Source organism: Anser brachyrhynchus (assembly GCF_964034855.1).
Source record: "Anser brachyrhynchus genome assembly, chromosome: 5".
Lineage (NCBI taxonomy): Eukaryota > Metazoa > Chordata > Aves > Anseriformes > Anatidae > Anser > Anser brachyrhynchus.
Genome location: NC_137699.1, coordinates 15485560 through 15505833, shown reverse-complemented (window position 1 = coordinate 15505833; position 20274 = coordinate 15485560). Strand labels below are relative to the sequence as shown.

General features: G+C 33.2%; 1 protein-coding gene across 15 annotated transcripts in view; it reads left to right on the top strand.

Moving 5' to 3' along the window:
* The window catches only part of LOC308196095 (uncharacterized protein), a 434993-nt gene that overhangs the window by 182351 nt on the left and 232368 nt on the right, over positions 1–20274 (top strand). For 14 of the 15 annotated variants that reach the window (XR_013952069.1, XR_013952071.1, XR_013952072.1 and 11 more), the window contains exon 2: positions 7771–7875. The exons of the other annotated variant lie outside the window; for it this stretch is intronic. Coding sequence is in view for 1 of the 14 variants with exons in the window: in XM_080594630.1 (XP_080450756.1) it covers positions 7873–7875 (3 nt within the window). In the remaining 13 variants the exon portion in view is untranslated. The remainder of the gene's footprint in view (positions 1–7770; positions 7876–20274) is intronic. 15 annotated transcript variants of the gene reach the window in all.

Below are 20274 nucleotides of genomic sequence, written 5' to 3'. Positions count from 1 at the left end.
GCTTTGACTCATAACTTGGTTGTTTCACCAAGTTCAGAACAAATAATAAATTTGTATTTTTCTGGCATCCATTAATAAAGATGCAGATATGACAGGGCATGGTAAAATAATAGGAAAAATGCAGTTATGCCATTCTCTGTTATTTTTATGGTATAGAATTTTCTAGATAGATTTCTAGATTATGGCGACTAGGTTTATGATTCTGCAATAGCTACGTGAAAGATGAATTGAGTGTGCCACACATGTCCTATTTCTTTAGAAATTTATCATGAAATGGTTTTAGAAACTGAAAATAGATTTCAGTTTGGGTAATGACAGAGAAAATACTTATTTTAAAACATATGAATTGCTTTTAAGTTTTGGTGGAACAGACTAAAAATGAAATTAGATTAATTTTAATACATATGAAATAGCTGTGTGGTTCCAGACCATTTCACAAAACGTGATCACAGCAGAATTTTTACCTCTTCTATGGATGTTAACAGAAATGAGCTGAAAACCTGAGATGACAGTGAAAACTGAAAAGCTTCCCTCAGTCATGGACTCTCTGTAAGGTTTCACAGAATGCTTTTCTCACAGTAAGGTTGTCAGGATGCTTTATGATAAACAGATGTCAGCTCATGAATGAATAAATCCAAGAATGAATAAAAAACTTCAGAGCAGGCTTTTGTCTTCCCTTTTATTCATGACAAGAATTGTATATGAAGTAATTTAGATCCCTGACATTAAAAAAAAGTGTATATATATAAACAAAATAAAAATAATAATGCTAGGTGTCAGATCTCAATGCCTCTTCCACTTAATAATAATTTCCAAAGAACAAAACTGGCAACAGCCAGAGATACTTCATACGCTTAAGAAGAGAGCCAAGTCTCCATTTTGCCCTCCTTGATTTGCCCCACTTTCATTATTTCCCAAGTTCCAGACTTTCCCCTGCAGATCTCCTGTTTCTTCCCTGCTTAATTCTTGCATGACAATTGTTGTTGGCATTCTTGTTCCTTCAAAGATATAATTCATAAAAAGTTTTTGTGTAGACATGATTCTCGTCAACTCTATGCTTACAGTATATTATTAGAAAGATCATCATAGTGGAGTTATCTTGTTGTGTTCATTTGAATTACATATTATTCCTTATTTTACATTGAATAAATGGACAAAAAAGGAAAATAAAAGGAAAAAGAGACAGGAAGTTAAGCCCCTTAGAGACTGACTCACCAGAGCCAGCAGCAGAGTCGGGGTTAAATACATTTTACAGTTATGGATATTCTAATTTCTTCTCTAGTGCTTTCAGCACTACTCTCCTGTTTACTTCTCAGATTAATTTGCTGTGAGTTTTTGTAACTAACAAATCAAAAAGCATAAGGAATCCTTTAAAAGTCATTTGGAAAGAGAATGGTGGTGCTGTATGAAGCTTCGAAAAAATTACAAAAAAAAATCTATTTGAAACAACAGAAAGCTAAAAAGGATCAGTTGCCATATAAACTCATTACTTTCATGATTTGTATTTCTTAAATTAAACTACTCAAATATATGACCTCGAGAAAAAACATATTGTTCCAGCTCAAATATTGAATGAAAGGTGGAGAATAAATATTTATTTGCATTGGACAAAGAAACATTCAAAACAGTTCATTAAATCAGTGGCTAGTCTATGAAAGCATAGAGCAGGATTAATTTATGTCATTTGTTATCCCAATATAACCAAGAGGAAAATTTTTAATTAAAATCTTATTTGAAGTGCTTGATTTATTACTTCAAATAAATCAGTTTAAAAATTTCTTTCTGTGTAAATGTAAGGTATTCTCAATTTCTTTATTAAATGCAGTTCCTTGTCTTTAGACATTGTAGAGGGTTATAGTCCTGAACTAGACCTTCTTAAAACAGGGTTTACTGAGGTAAAGCACAACTTTTCTTCCTATATAATGATAGATTCCACAGATTTTGTTAAACTTGATATATCCAGGGGTTTCGTTTATTTGTTTATTCTAAAACAAAAAATACAATCTAGCTGTAATCATGTTCTACATAGTTCCAGTTGCCAAATGCTCTTCTAGGACTTCACATTGACTACCATTTTGGTGAAGATTCCTTGACAGTATTAATCACAAGAAGGTGGCTCTTATTAAAGATTTGAAATTAATTTATGAATTTATATCTATTCAGACAGTGTAGCTTCATAGTTCTGCATGTTAGTAATTTTCACATTTATTTAATCAAATGTGTCTACTTCTGAACTCAAGCAAGAACATGGAGAAAAAGAAAAAAAAAAAAAAAATTGCCTGCTTCTAGATTTTGCCTCTGTCAATGGAAGAAATAAATATATGTGTATATATATATATATATATTTCTGAATAGAGCAGATAGAAGAGTTCAAAAAGGAATGACATTATGTACAAATGTGCTTTGAAGGATCAAAATGCCATTGAAAGACAGATGCAGAAAAGGACCTGAGGGTTCTGGTGGATGAAAAGCTTGCCATGAGCCAACAGTGTGCGCTTGCAGCCCAGAAGGCCAACTGCATCCTGGGCTGCATCAACGGAGATGTGGCCAGCAGCCTGAGGGAGGTGATAGTCCCCCTCTGCTCTGTCCTTGTGAGGCCCCACTTGGAGTGCTGCATCCAGGTCTGGGGCCACCAGCACAAGAAAGATGTAACATGTTAGAGTGGGTCCAATGGAGAGCTACAAATATGATCAGAGGGCTGGAGCACCTCTCCTATGAAGATATGCTGAGAGAGCTGGGGATGTTCAGCCTGGAGATGAGCTCTGGGGAGTCCACATTGTGAATGTTCATTGAAACCTAACAGGGACTTACAAAAAAAGGAGTGTGACTTTTTACATGGTCAGATGGGGGAATGGTTTTAAACTGAAAGAAGGGAGATTTAGATTACATGTTAGGAGGAAATTCTTTACTGCTGTGGTGGTGAGGCTGTGGCATGGGTTGTCCAGAGAAGCTGTGGATGCCCCATCCCTGGAGATGTTCAGGGCCAGGTTGGGCCCTGGGCAACCTGATCTAGTGGATGGCGTCCCTGGCCATGGCAGGGGGCTGGAACTAGGTGATCTTTAAGGTTGCTTCTAACCCAAGCCATTCTATGATTCCATGATTTTGAGAACAAATCGAAGGAATAAATAAAAAATAAATGGTTGCAGTGTTCTTCATGTTATCTTTTCATTTTCCAAAACTTACCTGCTCAGCTTAGTTTTTCTTTTCAGACTATAAAATTGAATATGTTTGGTATTTATTTTTGGGAGAGATGGAAACACTGATAATTTTAAACCAAGGCTTGCTATGAATCTGTAGTGATTGGCTACTCAGGCCTCTATTTTGATGGGTATAAAGCTGACATCATCACCCACATTGTACAAGAAATTTCACCATGGAGGGCTACATTTTCAAATATATAGCCTAGAATTCAGTGATAACTCAGCAATAATTTCAATTGGAACAGGGTTAATAATTTGAAAAGTCTACCCTATTTGTCTGTCTGTCTTAGTAATTATATATATCCTTTTATTATTGAAACACAACTATAAACCCAATTGGATGTCAGTTAAAAATCATGGCAAATGAAAGGGATATTTGCTTTGAAATATTAGTCAGTAATTTTGTGGTTTTGTATGGTAGCTCTGCATCTAACACAGCAGCTATTCTGGTATGGGGGCTTCCTCTTGGATCTTCTTTGTAGTTGTAGAGGCACAATAATAAAATAATACGGTGTTTGAAAACACATACACTTACTTTGCACACTTCGAAAATATTTAATATTCAAATTTTTTAAAGTGCTAAAATAAAAGCTAAATGTAGATCTCTTGCTTCTTTGTAAGGATTTTCATGCAACTTGACTAAGGCTATGATGTACCTCCTCCAAGTTGAAAGTTCTAGATGTTAATCCGCTTGCATACCCTAAGTAACAGCATTTAATATTAAGTGGGTGTGTTCTGTGGAGATCAGTCTCCTACCACACAATGACTTCTGAGTGTAAGCCTCTGTTTGTGCAAATAAAGGATTAACCTCTATTCACTACTGTGATAAATAGCTCATAAATAGTAGTAGCTTGAAGAGAAAACCCGCTGATTACACATTTTTCTTCTACTCTTTAATGGATGATTGTTCATTCTGTTTCAGGGCAAGACATAATTAGTCTGACCAAACATTTGCAGATTTTGGCTCTATGCTGACAAGCTTTCCCAAGCTTCATTAAAACATAGCCAAAAGCTTATTAAGACACATGAATAACAACAATTAACTTAAATGTGGGTTCAGATCAGGTTCAAACTGGGTTTCAAATGTAATGCTGTCAAAGAAGCTGAACTGGAAGTTACCTATGCCACACATCAGAAGCTTAAACGTTCACAGTGCTACATGAATGAACTGCATTGTTTATCATATTTAATACATTTCAAAGTCATAGAAAAACATTACAGCAATAAAAAATCATAAACTGGTGAGATACAATGCACTCTGTATTGTGCAGTATATTGTTCAGAATGACTCCAAGGGGTTAACAGTAACTCATACAAAGGAATAGCGCAAATGATCCAGAAAAAATAAGTTAGTGGTGCTCATATACTTTATTCTCTCCCAATATGTTATTTTTTTTCCAGAAGTCAGCCTAAGCCAAGCTCTTTATAGGTCATTAAAACTAAATACTAAATTAATTTGTCTTTTTTTTTTCCTCACTCTATTTTAAGGCATAGTGTTAATTCTACGCTATGATTCAAAGGGTATGCTACACTCTGACCAGTGCTGCTGTGCACTAGGATGCATTAATACTTGTTCAGGAGCCTCTAAATGGCACCACTTCTGAAAGAATGAAAGAGGTTGACCAGTATCTTTACATATTTGTAGTGGGATCTTACCATGTATTTTATTAAACTGTTAAAAGTTTCTACAAATTAATTTAGAGACCTGTTACCTTGACTTTTGTATAAGAAGATAAAATAGAGCATGAGGAAATATGCTTTAGAGAATTAGCATGCACTGACAAGGGGACAGATTGAGTGACCTATAGAAATGTAATCAGCTCTAGATTTCAAGACTTCGTTAGTAATCGCATGCCTAGAGCAACTGGTTTTTGTCCTTTCAATTTTGATCTAGTCTAGTATTTGTGGTTAGAGACAAAAAGAAACCTCTCGGGTTTTATTATGTTTTCCTCTTCTCCTCTTGACATGAAACTTTATTGTTTATTTAATTGCAAGTTTTCTATCTACTTTGTTAACATCTAGTTTAAATACATTCAACATTAGCCATCAGTAGAAAACCATACCAGGAAAATAACAATTTTCCTTACGTTGTTCAGTGTTCCTGTTTATAGGACACTGAAGGAGTGTCATTGAGGGTGTAAGTACATCCGGGTCTACATATCTGCACATTCTGGAATAGATTTAATATTAGATCCTCATATATATGTGTATATATCTATATATATATATATATAATGGTTGCTACTCCTGATTAGACCAGTTTAATACAGAAATAAAAATCAAGTGAATACAAGGATTTTATTTCTCTTGGATGACTCAAAAATAGCTAGTAAGAAATAGAGGAATGTTTATCAGTGCAAACAAATTCCACAGAGATCTATGTTGAATTCACCTCGCTGGGAAAAGCCAATGTAATACCTCTGAAAGGAATAAAACTTTTTGGCTGTATTATATACTGGGACACCATATCAGGTTCAGTTGTTTCAATGTAGTTATACTCCAGAGTATACCCAAAACTGTGGCAGCCAATTATCCATAGCATATTCAATTTTTTTTTTTCCTGTCCATGCTGATCTGGCTAACAAACAGCAAACAGGGACACTGGTCCTCACCATTTGGTTGCTCTGTGCACAGTCTAAGACAGTGTCAGGGTGCAGTGAGGCTGGAGACTCCCAGGAGCAGGAGGGCCCGTCCCACCGCCCTTCCTAGGCAGCAGGGCAGCTGGGGGGCAGCTGGTGTGCCACTGGTTCCTCAAGGTGCTCCCAGGGTCCTGGTACTAAGCACCCAAGTGTTTTCTGCTCCTGTTCAGCAGGAGTAAAATGCCAATTATTTTTCATCAGCAGTCTTCTAAAATATTGCACAGTACAGAGAACAAGACTATTCTAGTATAAGTATGCTGACATGGAAGTCCATAATTAGAATTTAGTATAGAGGTCCTGAATTAGGTTGTTAATACTTTTGTGTATTAACAATTAATTTCTTTATTAATAAATAGTGTGTGATGTTACTGGTGACAAAAATTATTAAAAGCTCAATATTAAAAATTTTATGTCCAGAATGGATTTATAATCATTTATAGGTTTAAAGGGAATTTTTCATGTAGGTTTGGAAAACTATGGTTTCTAAAAGCAAGAGATTTTTCTTGGGAGAGGGTGGGTGTGTGGTGGGTTGGGAATGGAACCTATCTAAGACAGGTTACTTTATGAATTTTCAGTATTTCTTAGCAGCCTCTTACAGCAGCAGTCTTGATTTTTGTGATTCAGAACAGAGCTGTGTGAATAAACAGTTCTCAAGATTACGTCTATTCACCGGCATTCATGGCTGTTGAAATCTAGATTTCAAAGTATAGAACACTGTTACTTCCAGGCACACAGCTAAATCATATTGTGTTGAATTTGACACAAAATAATATTTTCCTATCCCTTTGTTTGGTTCCATGCTTGTAACACTGTGAGGCATTTGAAAACAAATTCAATCCTTCAGTGTCACAGAGCTCACTGTAGCACTCCTCTAAGTGATAGAGGATTTCACATGGATTGTTTTAGGTGCATTGCACCCTGTACATTAGCTATTGGAGAAAAATTGTTGCATGTGTAAGGCAGAAGTAAATATAGCAGCTGCCAGCATTAAATGTTTTAAGCATCTTCTTTCCTGCTTATGTTTTACTATGACACAGAATCTTGCCAGAACAGTATACAAGTGGTGTGAATTTATACTCTCACCCTATTTTTCTTTTCGTCTCTCCTAGTAGACATGCATTATGTCCACTCCTCCTTTTTGCCTCATGCCAGTACTCTTAAAATGTTGTTCAAGTTCTCTGATCATAATTATTCTTCAAGAAATATTTCAGGCTTTCTTGATAAGAATGTATTGTTGCAAACAACAGACCTGGGAGACTTGTGTCAGCTGTCTCCACAAAAATCAGTAGATAGTATGCTTCTTTTTCTTTCGCTGTTTTGTTCTTTGTTCTGTTGGAGAGGTCATCCTTCACCTACTCACCCACTCTTCTGGATGTTGTTGTGTTTGCTTTTTTTTTTTTTCTTTTTTTCTTTCTGTATTCTTCCATCCTATTTTTTATTTATTGCATTACTTCCATGATCAAACCACTGAATGTTTCTCTCTAAAATCCAGCCTCAACTTCCCTATAACCATTTATGCTAAATTCAAATATCAGAAAATGAAGCAGTGCAGACATCTGAAATTCACGCTGTATTTATTATTTTTATAAAAAATGAAATAAGATCTAACCGAAAATGATGAACTGTGGAAGTTAATAGCCTATGCAAATATGTTGTGTTCATATTGCCTTCTTTTTCTCTTCTTTTGTCTCTTTTATTTTGTCTTGGATCTGGCTGGAGACTTTGGGAGATATACAGAACTGTTCTGCGCAGCTTCATGTACTGAAATACAAATCTTAAATTGAAGTTATAGGGGCTACGCTAAATCAGTTAATAAAGGATAGTAACGCATGTCTAATTCCCATCAAGAAACATCAACTTCGAAAACTCTATTGAAATGAAATATGGTTCTGCAATAAATTTAGTGACACTTGTATTTACTTTATTTTCAGATACCTTTCCAGAATCAGATTTGACAAGGCTGATCTTTCCAGCTTAAACCAAGAAGCAGGGCATTCCTATGGTACTGTGCAGCTCATCACTGATGGAAATAAATGGCAAGTTACTGAAAATAACCTTCATCCTCCCTTTATAGCAAGCCCTTGCTTTGAATGTCATCTAGCATTCTTAGCAATAGCATCCTGTATGTGTTTTGATGTAAGATAGCAGAGCTCAATTGTGTTGAATGACCTTTTGAAAATAATGATTTGCTGCCTATTCATGGTGCCTGTTGCTCTTAAAATTACCGGCAATCTTTGCAATGCTATCTCTGAACCTTCAATATTGCATTGATAAGTGTTTAAAGGTGTACTGAAAATCGTTTTTTCTGAGCTGTGGGACACCCAAGCTGATAGAAGATTGTATAGGTAGACCTGAAAATAATAAATATTTGTTTTCTAAAAACAAGAGGGTGGAAAATCACCTTCCTGCTTTCATTTACCTGCCAAGACCAGAATTTACATTTCTATTTTACCTGAATTGGTTATTATAGCACTTAGTTCCTTCATCAAAAGGAACAAAATTTTCTATCTTTTTAAAGAAAATTAAGCTAGAGAGTAATTATATCTATCAACAGGGAAAACTCAATGTTTTGGAAAAAAAGTAGAACAAAGCAAGGATTTTCATATGTGATTCACAGTGCATACAAGCCTGTATTCAGGAAAAACTTGGTCATTGTAACAGTAAACATAGGCTCCTGACCTCCTTGTAGAATGGCAGCATTTTCAAAATGTGCAGTTTTCTTGATAATGCAATGATTTTAAAATATAATATAGGATTGTTTCTTTTTGCTGTTATATTCATTCCTATTTGTGATATTTTCCTGCTCTTTCTTATTGTTTATGTAGAAAAAGTTATGTGATCTATTACACAAATAGAAGGGTAAATTGGTGAACTAGGCATGTTTGGGAAAGGAACAATTCCATTCATTCCTATTTGTATAAAAGACTTATTCCTTATTTCCTTACACAGAATTTTTCTTCAGTGGTTGATATGAATGAGGTATGTGTAAATATAAATAAATACACAAGGAAGGAAAGACTATTATGTAATATATATGAAGTTGAATTGGCTCCATTTAGTCAAAACATCATATGTCTTTCTGTTTTTAAATAATAATATTCTACTATTCTACATAATACTGTTTCTATATTTCCCCAAGGAATTATATTCTTTATGCTTTTGAATCTTTTCGTATAGCATTTCCTCATCTTACAGCCACTTATGTTATGTCTCTAAGACTGCACATAAGACAGCATCTAGTAGATACTTCTTACATGATCATTACAAAGAGCAGCAGTAAATTCACCCCAAATACACATACACAGTCAGACCTTTGGGACTACCCATGTATAGGTTAATAAGTGAAAGTGAAATCCTAAACCCCCTGAAACTAATGATTTCAGCAAAATCAGAGTTTCAATTTTAGTTTGTCCAGGTAAAGAAAGTCATACAGAACGAAAGAAATGTATTCAAAAAGTATTGCAATTTGGATAACTTCTGTGGTATGGTCTCTAATTTCATTGTTTTTTATTGGGTGATGAATATCTCTTTGCTTAAACCCTATTTAAAACTCTAGACTAAATTTAAATTGCCATAAGAAATCCCTCCTTCTCGCTTTCTCTGAATATATAATATAAATCATGTTTTTTAAACTTTGATCCAGAAGTGTACTCAGGCACACTATATTGACTGGAACAATTCACATATAAATTTAGGCTGTATCATTTTGTCATTACTGTGCAATATTTATATTTCGTTAAAAATTAAATGTAATATTTTTACTGTAGAGCATAAGCTCAATTTCTTGTATGAAGGCTACATAGAACATGTTGAGGTAATTACATGTCTAAATGAAATAATCTGCAGAATGATGATGAATACGGGAAAAAATCCAGAAGAATTACCATTCCCCTGGATACACAAGAAAATGGGTGAACTTTTCAATCCTTGGGGTTTGCTTTCAGTGAAGATACACATACCACACAAATATCTTATCCTGTGTATTTGTACTACTACTAACAATAATTAGAAAATATTCAGAAAATCAATCATTCTTCATGCACATCAGCACAAAGTACGGTGAGTTTGACCAACTTAAATGACGTCCTATAGTGGTCACTTGTGAAACATGACTTTTTTCCTGCTAAGTAACTTATGTCAGTGGTTCTCTGAGGCCATTAAAAATGGAAATGTTCTGTTCCTTCTCAAAAGAAAGGCAAAACTTTCAAAAGGAAGGCAAAAAGAAAGAAAGAATGAAAAACAAACAAACAAACAAAAAAACGGAAGGCATGTTAGCAGTTTCTCTTGTGTACATGAGGACACATCTGCTGTTATGTAGCTGGATTTAACATCTGCTATGCCAACATGAAACTAGTGAAAAACATTCCAGTGAAATAGTTCTTCATCTTCTGAGTTGTATATTTAGACTATGAATGAGTGAATGGATACTTTGGAAAAGCTCAAGGATTGTACTGTTTGCAATTGATATTGCCATGTGTCCAAACATGTCACCTGCTGTGGAGATGTTGTATGTTGCAATATTTTATCAGAAGCTTTCAAATGTTCATGAGTGAAGATTCCTCCTATTTTACAGGCTGAAAGAAATTGCTTAGCAATGTGTATATGTATAAATTTCACAATTAAAAAAAAAAAAAGGAAAAAAAACATCCCTTTAATTATAAAATATCTGCCTATTATTCCATGCCACAATGACAGTGTCTGGAATTTTCAAACACTATTTTTCAGTCCTTTGAGAAGACATTTCCTCTAAAAAATACAAGTTTTATTTTTACCACATAAAGAGTATGTTCATGTTTATCTCTGAAAAGCAGCAAAGTTTACATAGCAAGGTGTTGTTTTTTTTTTATGTTTTAAATAATAATAATGTTTCTTAGTTACTTCTAGATGTATAGAAAATAGTCCAAATTTACCTCTCTTTAAGGGCAAAAATCTACATGTACCAACAGTGATATAATGTCTCCACTTGCAATTAATTCTATCTAGTATGGATTATGCCAGAATGCCACTTTGTAGACATGATCTGTATAAAATGGAATGCACAGAATTAACATGGTGTATTATTACCATTCAAGCTATTCAGGATGGTTCTAGATTTTTGCTTGTGACCCTTTATCAAAATATGGAGTGCCTGAAATGGCAGATTTTGTCTCCTTATTTATTGTACCTTTCCTCTTCCTCCCCACTTAGCTGCCAGTTGAGATTATCATGTCTCCTAATATATAACAATACCAATACCTAGAAAAAGGAATGGTAATAAGCAGAGAGTTCCATGGGTGTTTTGTCCTAGCTTTACAGGTAGCATGAGTGTAGTTTTGAATAAAAGTCTTAAGAAGATGAAGTTTGCAATGAAAGAGACAGCTGACATGGTAGAAAGGAGATATATAGGATATATATATATTTTTTTCCTTATATTTTGGCCCAAAGGAGGTAGATCATACTAGACAGATTTAAAAAGAAAGAGAAAAAAGAAAAGTGTTAATATTTCTAAAAGTGTTAATATTTCTCAAAGTGTTTAATATATTTTATCCTTATTAATATTTGTTAGAGGCCAAATTTAGACTATTTTTAGACGGTAACTTACATAAATTTGCAGCCATTTTAACAACATTCTCTGCATGTACATCTGTGTTATATATTCACGAAACACATCCAACTATCTTAATGAACATTTATCCTATCAATGTGTCTGTGCCCCTTATTTCAAAACAATGTTGTAGATGCTGCTTCCAGGAATCAAAACATCCCATTTTTAACAAGTGCAGTGAATGGCTTCATTTTTTACTGTGTTGAAATTTGGCAAGTAAACCCCTGTCCCTAAAATACTACTTCAATTTATAGCAAATTCGTTCTATTATGAAATGTTCAACTCATGTTCTCCATCTTCTCAGCTCAATGGGCCAGCTGAGCTAGATAATGGCTACAGAGTTACTTTTCAAGTGTTCTGTTAGATGTCAGGCTGCCATTTCACATACCATTCTTCCTGCTTGTTCAAAACAAACAAGCAGAGTTTCAAGCAGAATGGAAAAATCTATATATGAATCTATTTCAGAATAAATTATACTCCCTGCTATGAAAACAAACTTTGTAGTTTATTTCTGTAAATTCATATTGCTCCAAAACTAGTCTCGGAAAGCCTAACTAGAACAGGTTCTTGTTATATTTAGGTTTCTCTATTCATTTTCTCTGGTTCTTTGACCCTTTTTATTCTTATTATGCCTGAAAAAAAAATAATCAATCAATCAATCAAACAAACACACACACACACACACACACACACAAAAAAAAGCTCCAAGGTAAAGTTTCAAACAATTCAGAGGATTTGAAATGCTTTATATTAAGAAATATAGTTATAATTGTTTTGAAAATATTTATCCGATACAAATTACTAAAACAATTTATTGAGAATTTAAAACATGATTAGCATAGCATTCAAGAACTATTTCTATATAGAGAAGTTATGTACATGTCAATATTTAATCTACTTTAACCCAAAAGGAGGTAAATATTTTTTAATATAAATATTTTATTTATATTTTAATATAAATATTAATATAAATATTTTTTTAATATAAAGTATATAATCTAAGAAATATTTAATGCATAAATTGAAATGATTTCCAGATACGGAAAATTACACTGTATTCCAAAACTTGTTTTTAACTGGAAATGTTATATGCCAAGAATGAATGAAAGGTATAAATGAGGGTTTTAGTCTTAATTGTGCACATTTATCACATTTAGTATAGGGAAGAAGAAACATTCTCTGGTTAACAAGTAGGGTTGGGAGTTAAGCAACCCAAGGTAAATGTTTTGCTCTAGATTTCCCATGTCATCTGCAAATCATCTGGACACTCTGGGTCTTCTCTTCCTTATTAATGCGGGTTTTGCACCGGTATATTTCTAGTGGTACTGTCACAGAGAGTTAAGGTCCTAAAGCTTTCATTTCCCGACTCTTAAATAGTGATAGAGATGTTTCTTATATTCTTATCCTTGGTTTATGGGTATTCATTAATTCATACCCATGTACTCTTCTCCACAGAAAAGTTGTAAACCTGGCAGTATAGAATGCTGATCTAGTAATTAGTTGGCAATGTAGTTCCAAAAGGAAGGCAACCTCAAAAGAGGATAGGAAATACAGAGACTTCATTGCTCACTTACACTAGTGTGCTATGTAACCCTTGACAATGGTTTTACTATTCTCTGCTTCTTCGTTCCTGACTCCATCTCTTGTATTTAGTGAAGTGACTTTTCAGTACAGATGTGTCTTAGAGTGATCGTACTTGTATATCTGTTATGGTTTCTAGGTGCTTCCTTAATATAACTGACATTGAAGAGTAACACTTCCTGTTTCACTTTTCCTGAAATCTTCAAGTGTGCATTATAAAAATAAAATCAAAATAGGCCAATAATTACCCACTCTGTAAAACAATTTCCATTGTTCCTGCTTGAAACTACTTTTTCAATGTTCTTAGTTCTTCAGATGTTCTTCACATTTTTAAAATGTGAAATATTGAATTCCAAGAAATAGTAATGAATTGAGGAAAACTTTAAAAAATATATAAATATTCTAAGGTATATTAATGAGATAAATTCATCCAAAAAATATGAGACAGTTTGATTTTGACTGTTGATTTTGACTTTAATGAAAAATCTTGAAAAAGAAGAGATAAAGTATTCAAACAGATAAAAATTAGAAAAATGAGAAAAAATAGATAAAGTATTCACTAGCAGATTGTTTTCTTAGCTTTGTCTGGAACTAAAAAGATAATGTCAGTTTGAAGAAATATAAAAACAATTTTATATATATATATTATTATATATTAATCATAATAACTTGTATTTTAAAGTAACTGAAAACACTTCCTATAGAAATCCTCTTGTTGCAATTCATTGGAGCGTTTCTCATTTTGGATTTGATGATGGGAACTTTGAGTACTTACTCGTGATGAAAATGTTACTCTCACTTAACATTTTATGAAGTACTAGAGATAATTTGAAACTCACTGAGTTAAATTCTGAAATCCTTATTCTGACAAAAATCTCTGACAAAATTCAAGCCAATGTGAGTTCTGCCTGGAAAAAGACAGATTCTGTTTGCCTAACCCTATTCAAGGCAAAAGTCTCAAGTCTTTGATGGAACAAATCCTAAAGAACTTGATTCATGCAATGTTATTGACTCCAAGCATCCACAAATATATATATATATGTATTTTTTTTTATTTTTTTTTTTTACTGTAATGGGATTTTAATTCATTTAGCTTTTCAGTTAATGCATTTATGTTTTGTTTTGTTTTTAAATTTTATTTCACGTCTTTAAAAAAGCAACTTTAGGGGCTAGATTTTCAAGCTGCTATTTTCAGCACTATGGACAGAAGTTTCCGTTTTCAGAGATAATGCAGGCTTATGATCTCCTGCAGTTCTGAGAAGAGCATCAAGTAGCATGAGAAGCACAAATATTTGATAACACTATCCATAATTTGGACTGAACAAATACACTTTAAAAATGGTACATTAATGAAGTTTCCTTGTAATGCCTTTGAAGAGGGGGTACAGAACATCCAGAAGACAATTTAATGTCTTACAGTTCATTTTGCCACTTTCCAGATGGATTGTGTCCATGAAACTGCTTATTATCAAGTATTAGAATAAGGATGGACATTGTTAGTTTTAAGTCAATTACACAGAGGAAAAATGTGCTTGGTAAAACCTTTCCTTAGACCTTGAGGAGTCACAAATTCCCATTAATATAAAAATAAAAATATAGAAAAAGAAGATGGGGTTCTTTTTCATTTTAATTTACCTGTGGATTCATGATATTTTATCTAGTGATTGCTTTTTGAGTCAATGTCTGTTAAGTATGCTTCTCCAAAGTTTACTGGAAAAACAATTGCCAAGGTTTCTTCTTTCTTAACTGAGAGAGAAGTGTATGAATACAAAATTTCAGTAAATAGCAACATATAAATGTTCATCAACAGAATTTGCCATACTTTTAGGATTCTTGAAATCATAATATTTCATTAAGAGGGTTTGTATTGAAGTTTGAGAGTACCATTGAGACTTTGATTGTGCAATATATTGTGCAAACAAATCATTTAACTATTTGACACAAAAAAATACACTGGGAAGATGGTTGATGTATTTTATTGAATATTTAATTCTGTCTATATTTGGAGAATTGGACTGGACATTTGTCTGCTTAGCTCCTACCAGTATTTTTCTGGAGACCAATAGTTGTCTTCAGCTTTGCACAAAGTATTCCAAGACTTGATTTCATGTCAAATATAAGACAAATTTCATATATTTCCTAGCTGGCTGTTTCTTGAAGTGTTAAGTTGTGCCAAGAAAAAAAAAAAATCTATGGTGTTCATCTTAATATTAATTTTCCCATTTAAAATAAATGCAGTTTAACATGAGCTTTTATTCACATTACATCATAGATGAGATACTCAGGCCAATATAAACATGTTTTCTTGATGCACTTTATTCATGACAGTATAGATTAATTAATGCCATAATTTACTGTGTTTATTAGTAATTTAATTAGGATTGTATTTACTTTTAAATGACTGAACTGTTAATTTGAAATACGTCTCAAAACATTACAGATTTTTGTTTCAGAAATGCAAAAATAGTTGAGTACATTAATGATATCAACATAAGTATTCATTTAGATACAGTCATTTAAAGGAAAAAAATGAGTAGTGCTTTTTTGTTGTTTTTTGTTTGTTTGTTTTAATACTAGTTTAAAAATATCTATAAAATAAAATATCTGTAAAAATAGAACGACTATGGAAGTGATTATCCCCTTGCATTGGTGGGACTGCACCTTGAGTACTGTGCTCAGTTTTGGGCCCCTAACTACAAGAATGAGTTGCTGGAACATATTTAGAGAAGATAAGCACAAATATATAACTTAAAAACATTATTTTAAGTTTGGTCATTGTACTAACAGCAAAATAAAAGCTCTGAAAGGGTGAAAGCCTGCTTACTTAATCTTAGCTTGCTAAAACTTAGTTGCCTAAGTGTTTAGAGTAGTTGCTAAAATAGGTGGCAATTGGAATAGAGTTTATTGCAATATACATTAAAGAAACAGTTATCTAGACAGCTGATTTATGTGAAATACTGGAAGGTTAGCAAAAGTATTCCAGAACAATTAAAAACCGTGAAGTAAGCACCTCAGAATCATCCGGTAGCAGGAGGTATCTGTCTGACTAGTCTAATTCAAGTTAGGTGCGTAAATGTAGCAAGTGTGAGTAACCTTCAATATCTCTGTTAAAAATGAATTTTGTATATAATATATCCTTTTACACTTTAAAATTATATCAGGAATAACAAGGCAGCACTAAGCTCTACACATGACAACAGTTGAACTTTAAAGTTAAATATTTCCTCCAGCCATCTCTCTGTAGGTTACACCCTGATTTGCTGTCTGAAAGGTGCCAGCAAAAATTGTCAGAACCCTGAGAGTAGGAGGGGAAAATCAAATGGCAGAACAAAAAGAAAAATAGGAATTGAAAGTACTTTTTTTCAAAGACAGTTGACAGACAACTTTGGTCTAGTTTATGCACAAGTGAAGCTTTGAAGAGCTTAAATTTTCTCTGCCTAAGTGGGTGCCAAAGTTCATTATTTGAACAGCCCCGACTGTTCCAAAATTTTACTTTTTTTTTTTTTTTGTAACATTGCTTTTTATTTAGAAAGTGCAGCAATGACTTTCCCACAGGCAAGTTTCACCTTTTGGAGTATAAAGCATTATTTTTGATTTCTAAATGAATTAGGGTAAAGTATCTGTTTACTCCTTCGTACTATATATTTTTTTCTTTCTTTCTCTAGTGAAATCTCATTTGAATGATCTTTTAATTCTGAAGTGCCATGGGGAACTACTGGCATGTGATTATGTTTGTCATGTATTTTCCAGATAAAAAAGTGAAGTGTAGTAAATCCTTTAAGTATTTGAAGCACCTCTGATACTTACAATATGTGGAAATATGTATGTTAAATATATCACCATAAATGCCTAGCTAAAGAGAAATGCAGTTAAAGAATTTTACACACAGTAGTTCCCTATATATGCCTATTATTGCTGTGCGTACTAGTGTTCCGTGAGTACTGTAATCAGTGATAACAGACCTATTCTTTATACATTGAAATGGTTGATAGTATGAACTAGCAATAAAAATAATCATCCCTAAAGAATATTACCATATAAGTCTTCTGGAATTAGCTTTGTCATTTCTTCTGAGACTAAATTTTCCAAACATTACAGAAGTAGACATTTTTGTTTAATCACTACAAAGAGTAGGAACTTGCAATAGTTTTAGTAATCATTCGGTTACATGCAAACCTTTACACACTTAAGTGTGCTAAATTCAGAATTTAAAATACTTTGTGCACTTCAAGTAACTGTCATCAGTGACTTGCTCTACTGCTGGGTTGAGAACCCACCTCAAAACGTGTGTTTCATGACTGTACTCAAACTAACTGCTTATTTAGAGGCGATGATAAATGCAAGATTTAGTTTTTGCATGCCAACGTGCAAACAGAGAAGAGCAGAAACCAAAACACGTATCAATCAAACTGAAAGGGAATTTGGGGAAAATTAATTTAATCTATTGCCAATTAAAATAGATTTGGGTATTGAGAAACAAAGTCAACATTAAAACAACATCTTTCCCCCACTCCTCATTCTGTTTTTTTCAAGGCTCAATTTTACCCTGTACCCTTTCCCTGAGCAGTGTAGAAGTTGTGTTCAGTCCATAAGAGCTCCTCTCTGCTGCTCCTACCTCCACACTTTTCCCCTTTTTAGAGCTGTGGGCTCTCCACCACCCAAAATTCCTTAAGGAAATATTCAGCTGCTCCAGCATGGGGTCCTGTGTGCTCTTCAGTGTGGGTATCTGCTCCAATGAATCTACCAATATCATTTTTTTTTATGTACTCCAAGTCTTATCCTTTCTTTCCACACTGTAAGTCATCTATGAAATTGCTCTGTGTATGTCTTGCTGTCAAATAAGCTCATCATGGCTCATGATCTTATCATAGAATTCTTCAAGAGCTATCCCCTGTTGCTTAAACCAATAAAGCTACTGGCAGGTTTATAAACTTCCTTTTCTAATTAAACTCTTTTTAAATCCATGTAGTTGTTTTTCTTCAGCCTCTTTGGGAACTGGTTATCTTACAGCCTGTACAACTAAAATTATTATTACTACCTTTGCTATTTCCATTTTCTGATTTCTGACATTTTTCCTTTCATTGCTTATTCTCTGACATCCAAAATATTGTCCCATTGTTGTCCATCAGAAATAGTCCATTAATTTTATCTTTTTTTTTTTTCTTTTTTTTTCTAACCAGTCTGACTTTATCCCCCTTCCTTTGGTCTCCCCAAACAAAACACACTTCCAACATTCATTTTTGGAATTAGGTTATCTTTAAGTTCTTCTGTAAGTTTTAATGAATGCATCACAAATAACATCACCATGTTCAAATGCATTTTCTTTTACATCTCTGTGGGGGATATGAGGATAGTCTCTGTAATATCCTGTTTGCTAGACTTTCATATTTAGAATGTTTTGTCTACATGACACTATAAATAAGGAATATATTTCCAGAGGAGATGTATAGAGACACATGAGGAAGATAACATCCAAAAGCTAATATGATTATTTAGTAAAGACCTCTACATAATCCTATGCTTATTTACAGTAACTGTTAATCCTCCATTTTGATGTGGACTTACACTTGCTGAATAGCAACATATTTAAGAAGATAAATATAAGTAACTTGTCCAAACTCAGACAGTGTTGGAATTGAAAGTAAAAATCAGGAGCCCTTTTCTCATACAACCTAATTCTATACTGTGTAGACAAGGCTGTAAGTGAAATGTGAGTCCCAGCAGAAAATCTTGTAAATTTCTCATTTTGAACCTGATGTTACCTTACAGGCCAACTTTATTTATTTATTTATTTATTTATTTTTATTTATTTATTTATTTATAACAATATAAATTTAACTCACAAAATTTGATTTTTTCCCTACGTAAGTATCAATGGTTGTTTAAAGAACTTTCCATTCAGAGTGAGTAAATAGCCCCATTTCAAAACTACTCATTAGTAGTTATGATTAAGTAGTGTGAAAAATAATGAGGTATCTGAAATGAGAGTACCAATGCTTAAATTGATTGCATGAATTCTTGGATTAATAAAATCCAATTATTCTCATATGTAATTGGCACAAATTTTATTTGTATCTCCTTCTTAATAAGTTTGCTAATGCTATCAGAAAGTAAACAAAACAAACTAATTGCAAATGAATACAAAGTTCAATTAAACCTCAAAACCCTGCCAAGCCAGCTTTGTGTACAGATTAGTCAAAGTCCTCATTTATCCATTGAATGCATACAGAGCTAATGGGCAGAGCAATACTCACATGTGAGTAGATGATATGGAGAAATTGGATCAGCATGTTACATGCCTGGGAGAGAGCTAGATATGGAAAAATTGGAACAGAATGTTTCATGCCTGGGAGAGAACTAGAGGGTTTTTTTTTTTGTTTTGTTTTTTGTTTGTTTGTTTGTTTGTTCGTTTTTATTTTTATTTTTTATCTAATGGGGCATATTTTTCAGATCATGAAATTATAGAACTTTTACCTCTTATATATATATTGTCTTTAACAATGAATTGTGGTTGCTTCTATAGAATAGGTAAGCTTGATGCTCAGAACGTAGAGACAACTTACAATATTCTGAGATTTTTAGGGGAATTTTTTAATATGGATTTGAGGAAGACCCATTAATTGATTTCCCTTTTTTTCCACCAAGAAAACAGATTTTATTTTGTTAATAATCACTGGAGATTATTATAGATGATCAAGAAATAACTATTTATAACAAGAACAGTCTGAACTAGAATGAGAAAATATCTCAAAAAATTTATAGATGAAAGATTAATAAAATGTAGTCAGAGGCTTGGTGAGACTTACTGAATGTCTTATTAAAAGAGTAACACTTGTTCAAAGATATGAAGATGGGTAAAAAAAGTATTTTTTTACATTTTGAGATTCTTGTTTGTTTTGGGAGAAATTCATGACACACTAACTTGCTGAATATCTCTTTGTGAATGAAATGAAGGAGAAGAAGAAAATTGATATCATGGTAAGCTCTTTTCGTACAACATTTTTTCAGGAAAGAGGTAAATAATGTGTTGCATGGGTTTCTTGGTTTTTGTTTGTTTTGTATACAAGTACAGGAATAACTCACAAAATAGGACCTGGTGACAACAGGAAACTTAAATTATTGGATATATGTTAGGAAAGCAAGAATCTGCTATCTCAGAAAGTTCTTGGGATATCTTGGGATCAGCATTTTCATTATTTAGAGGAGAGTTATTTTAGATTTAACTTTGTCAGAAACTGGTTGAATAACAATAGTAATTAATTTTAGTAAA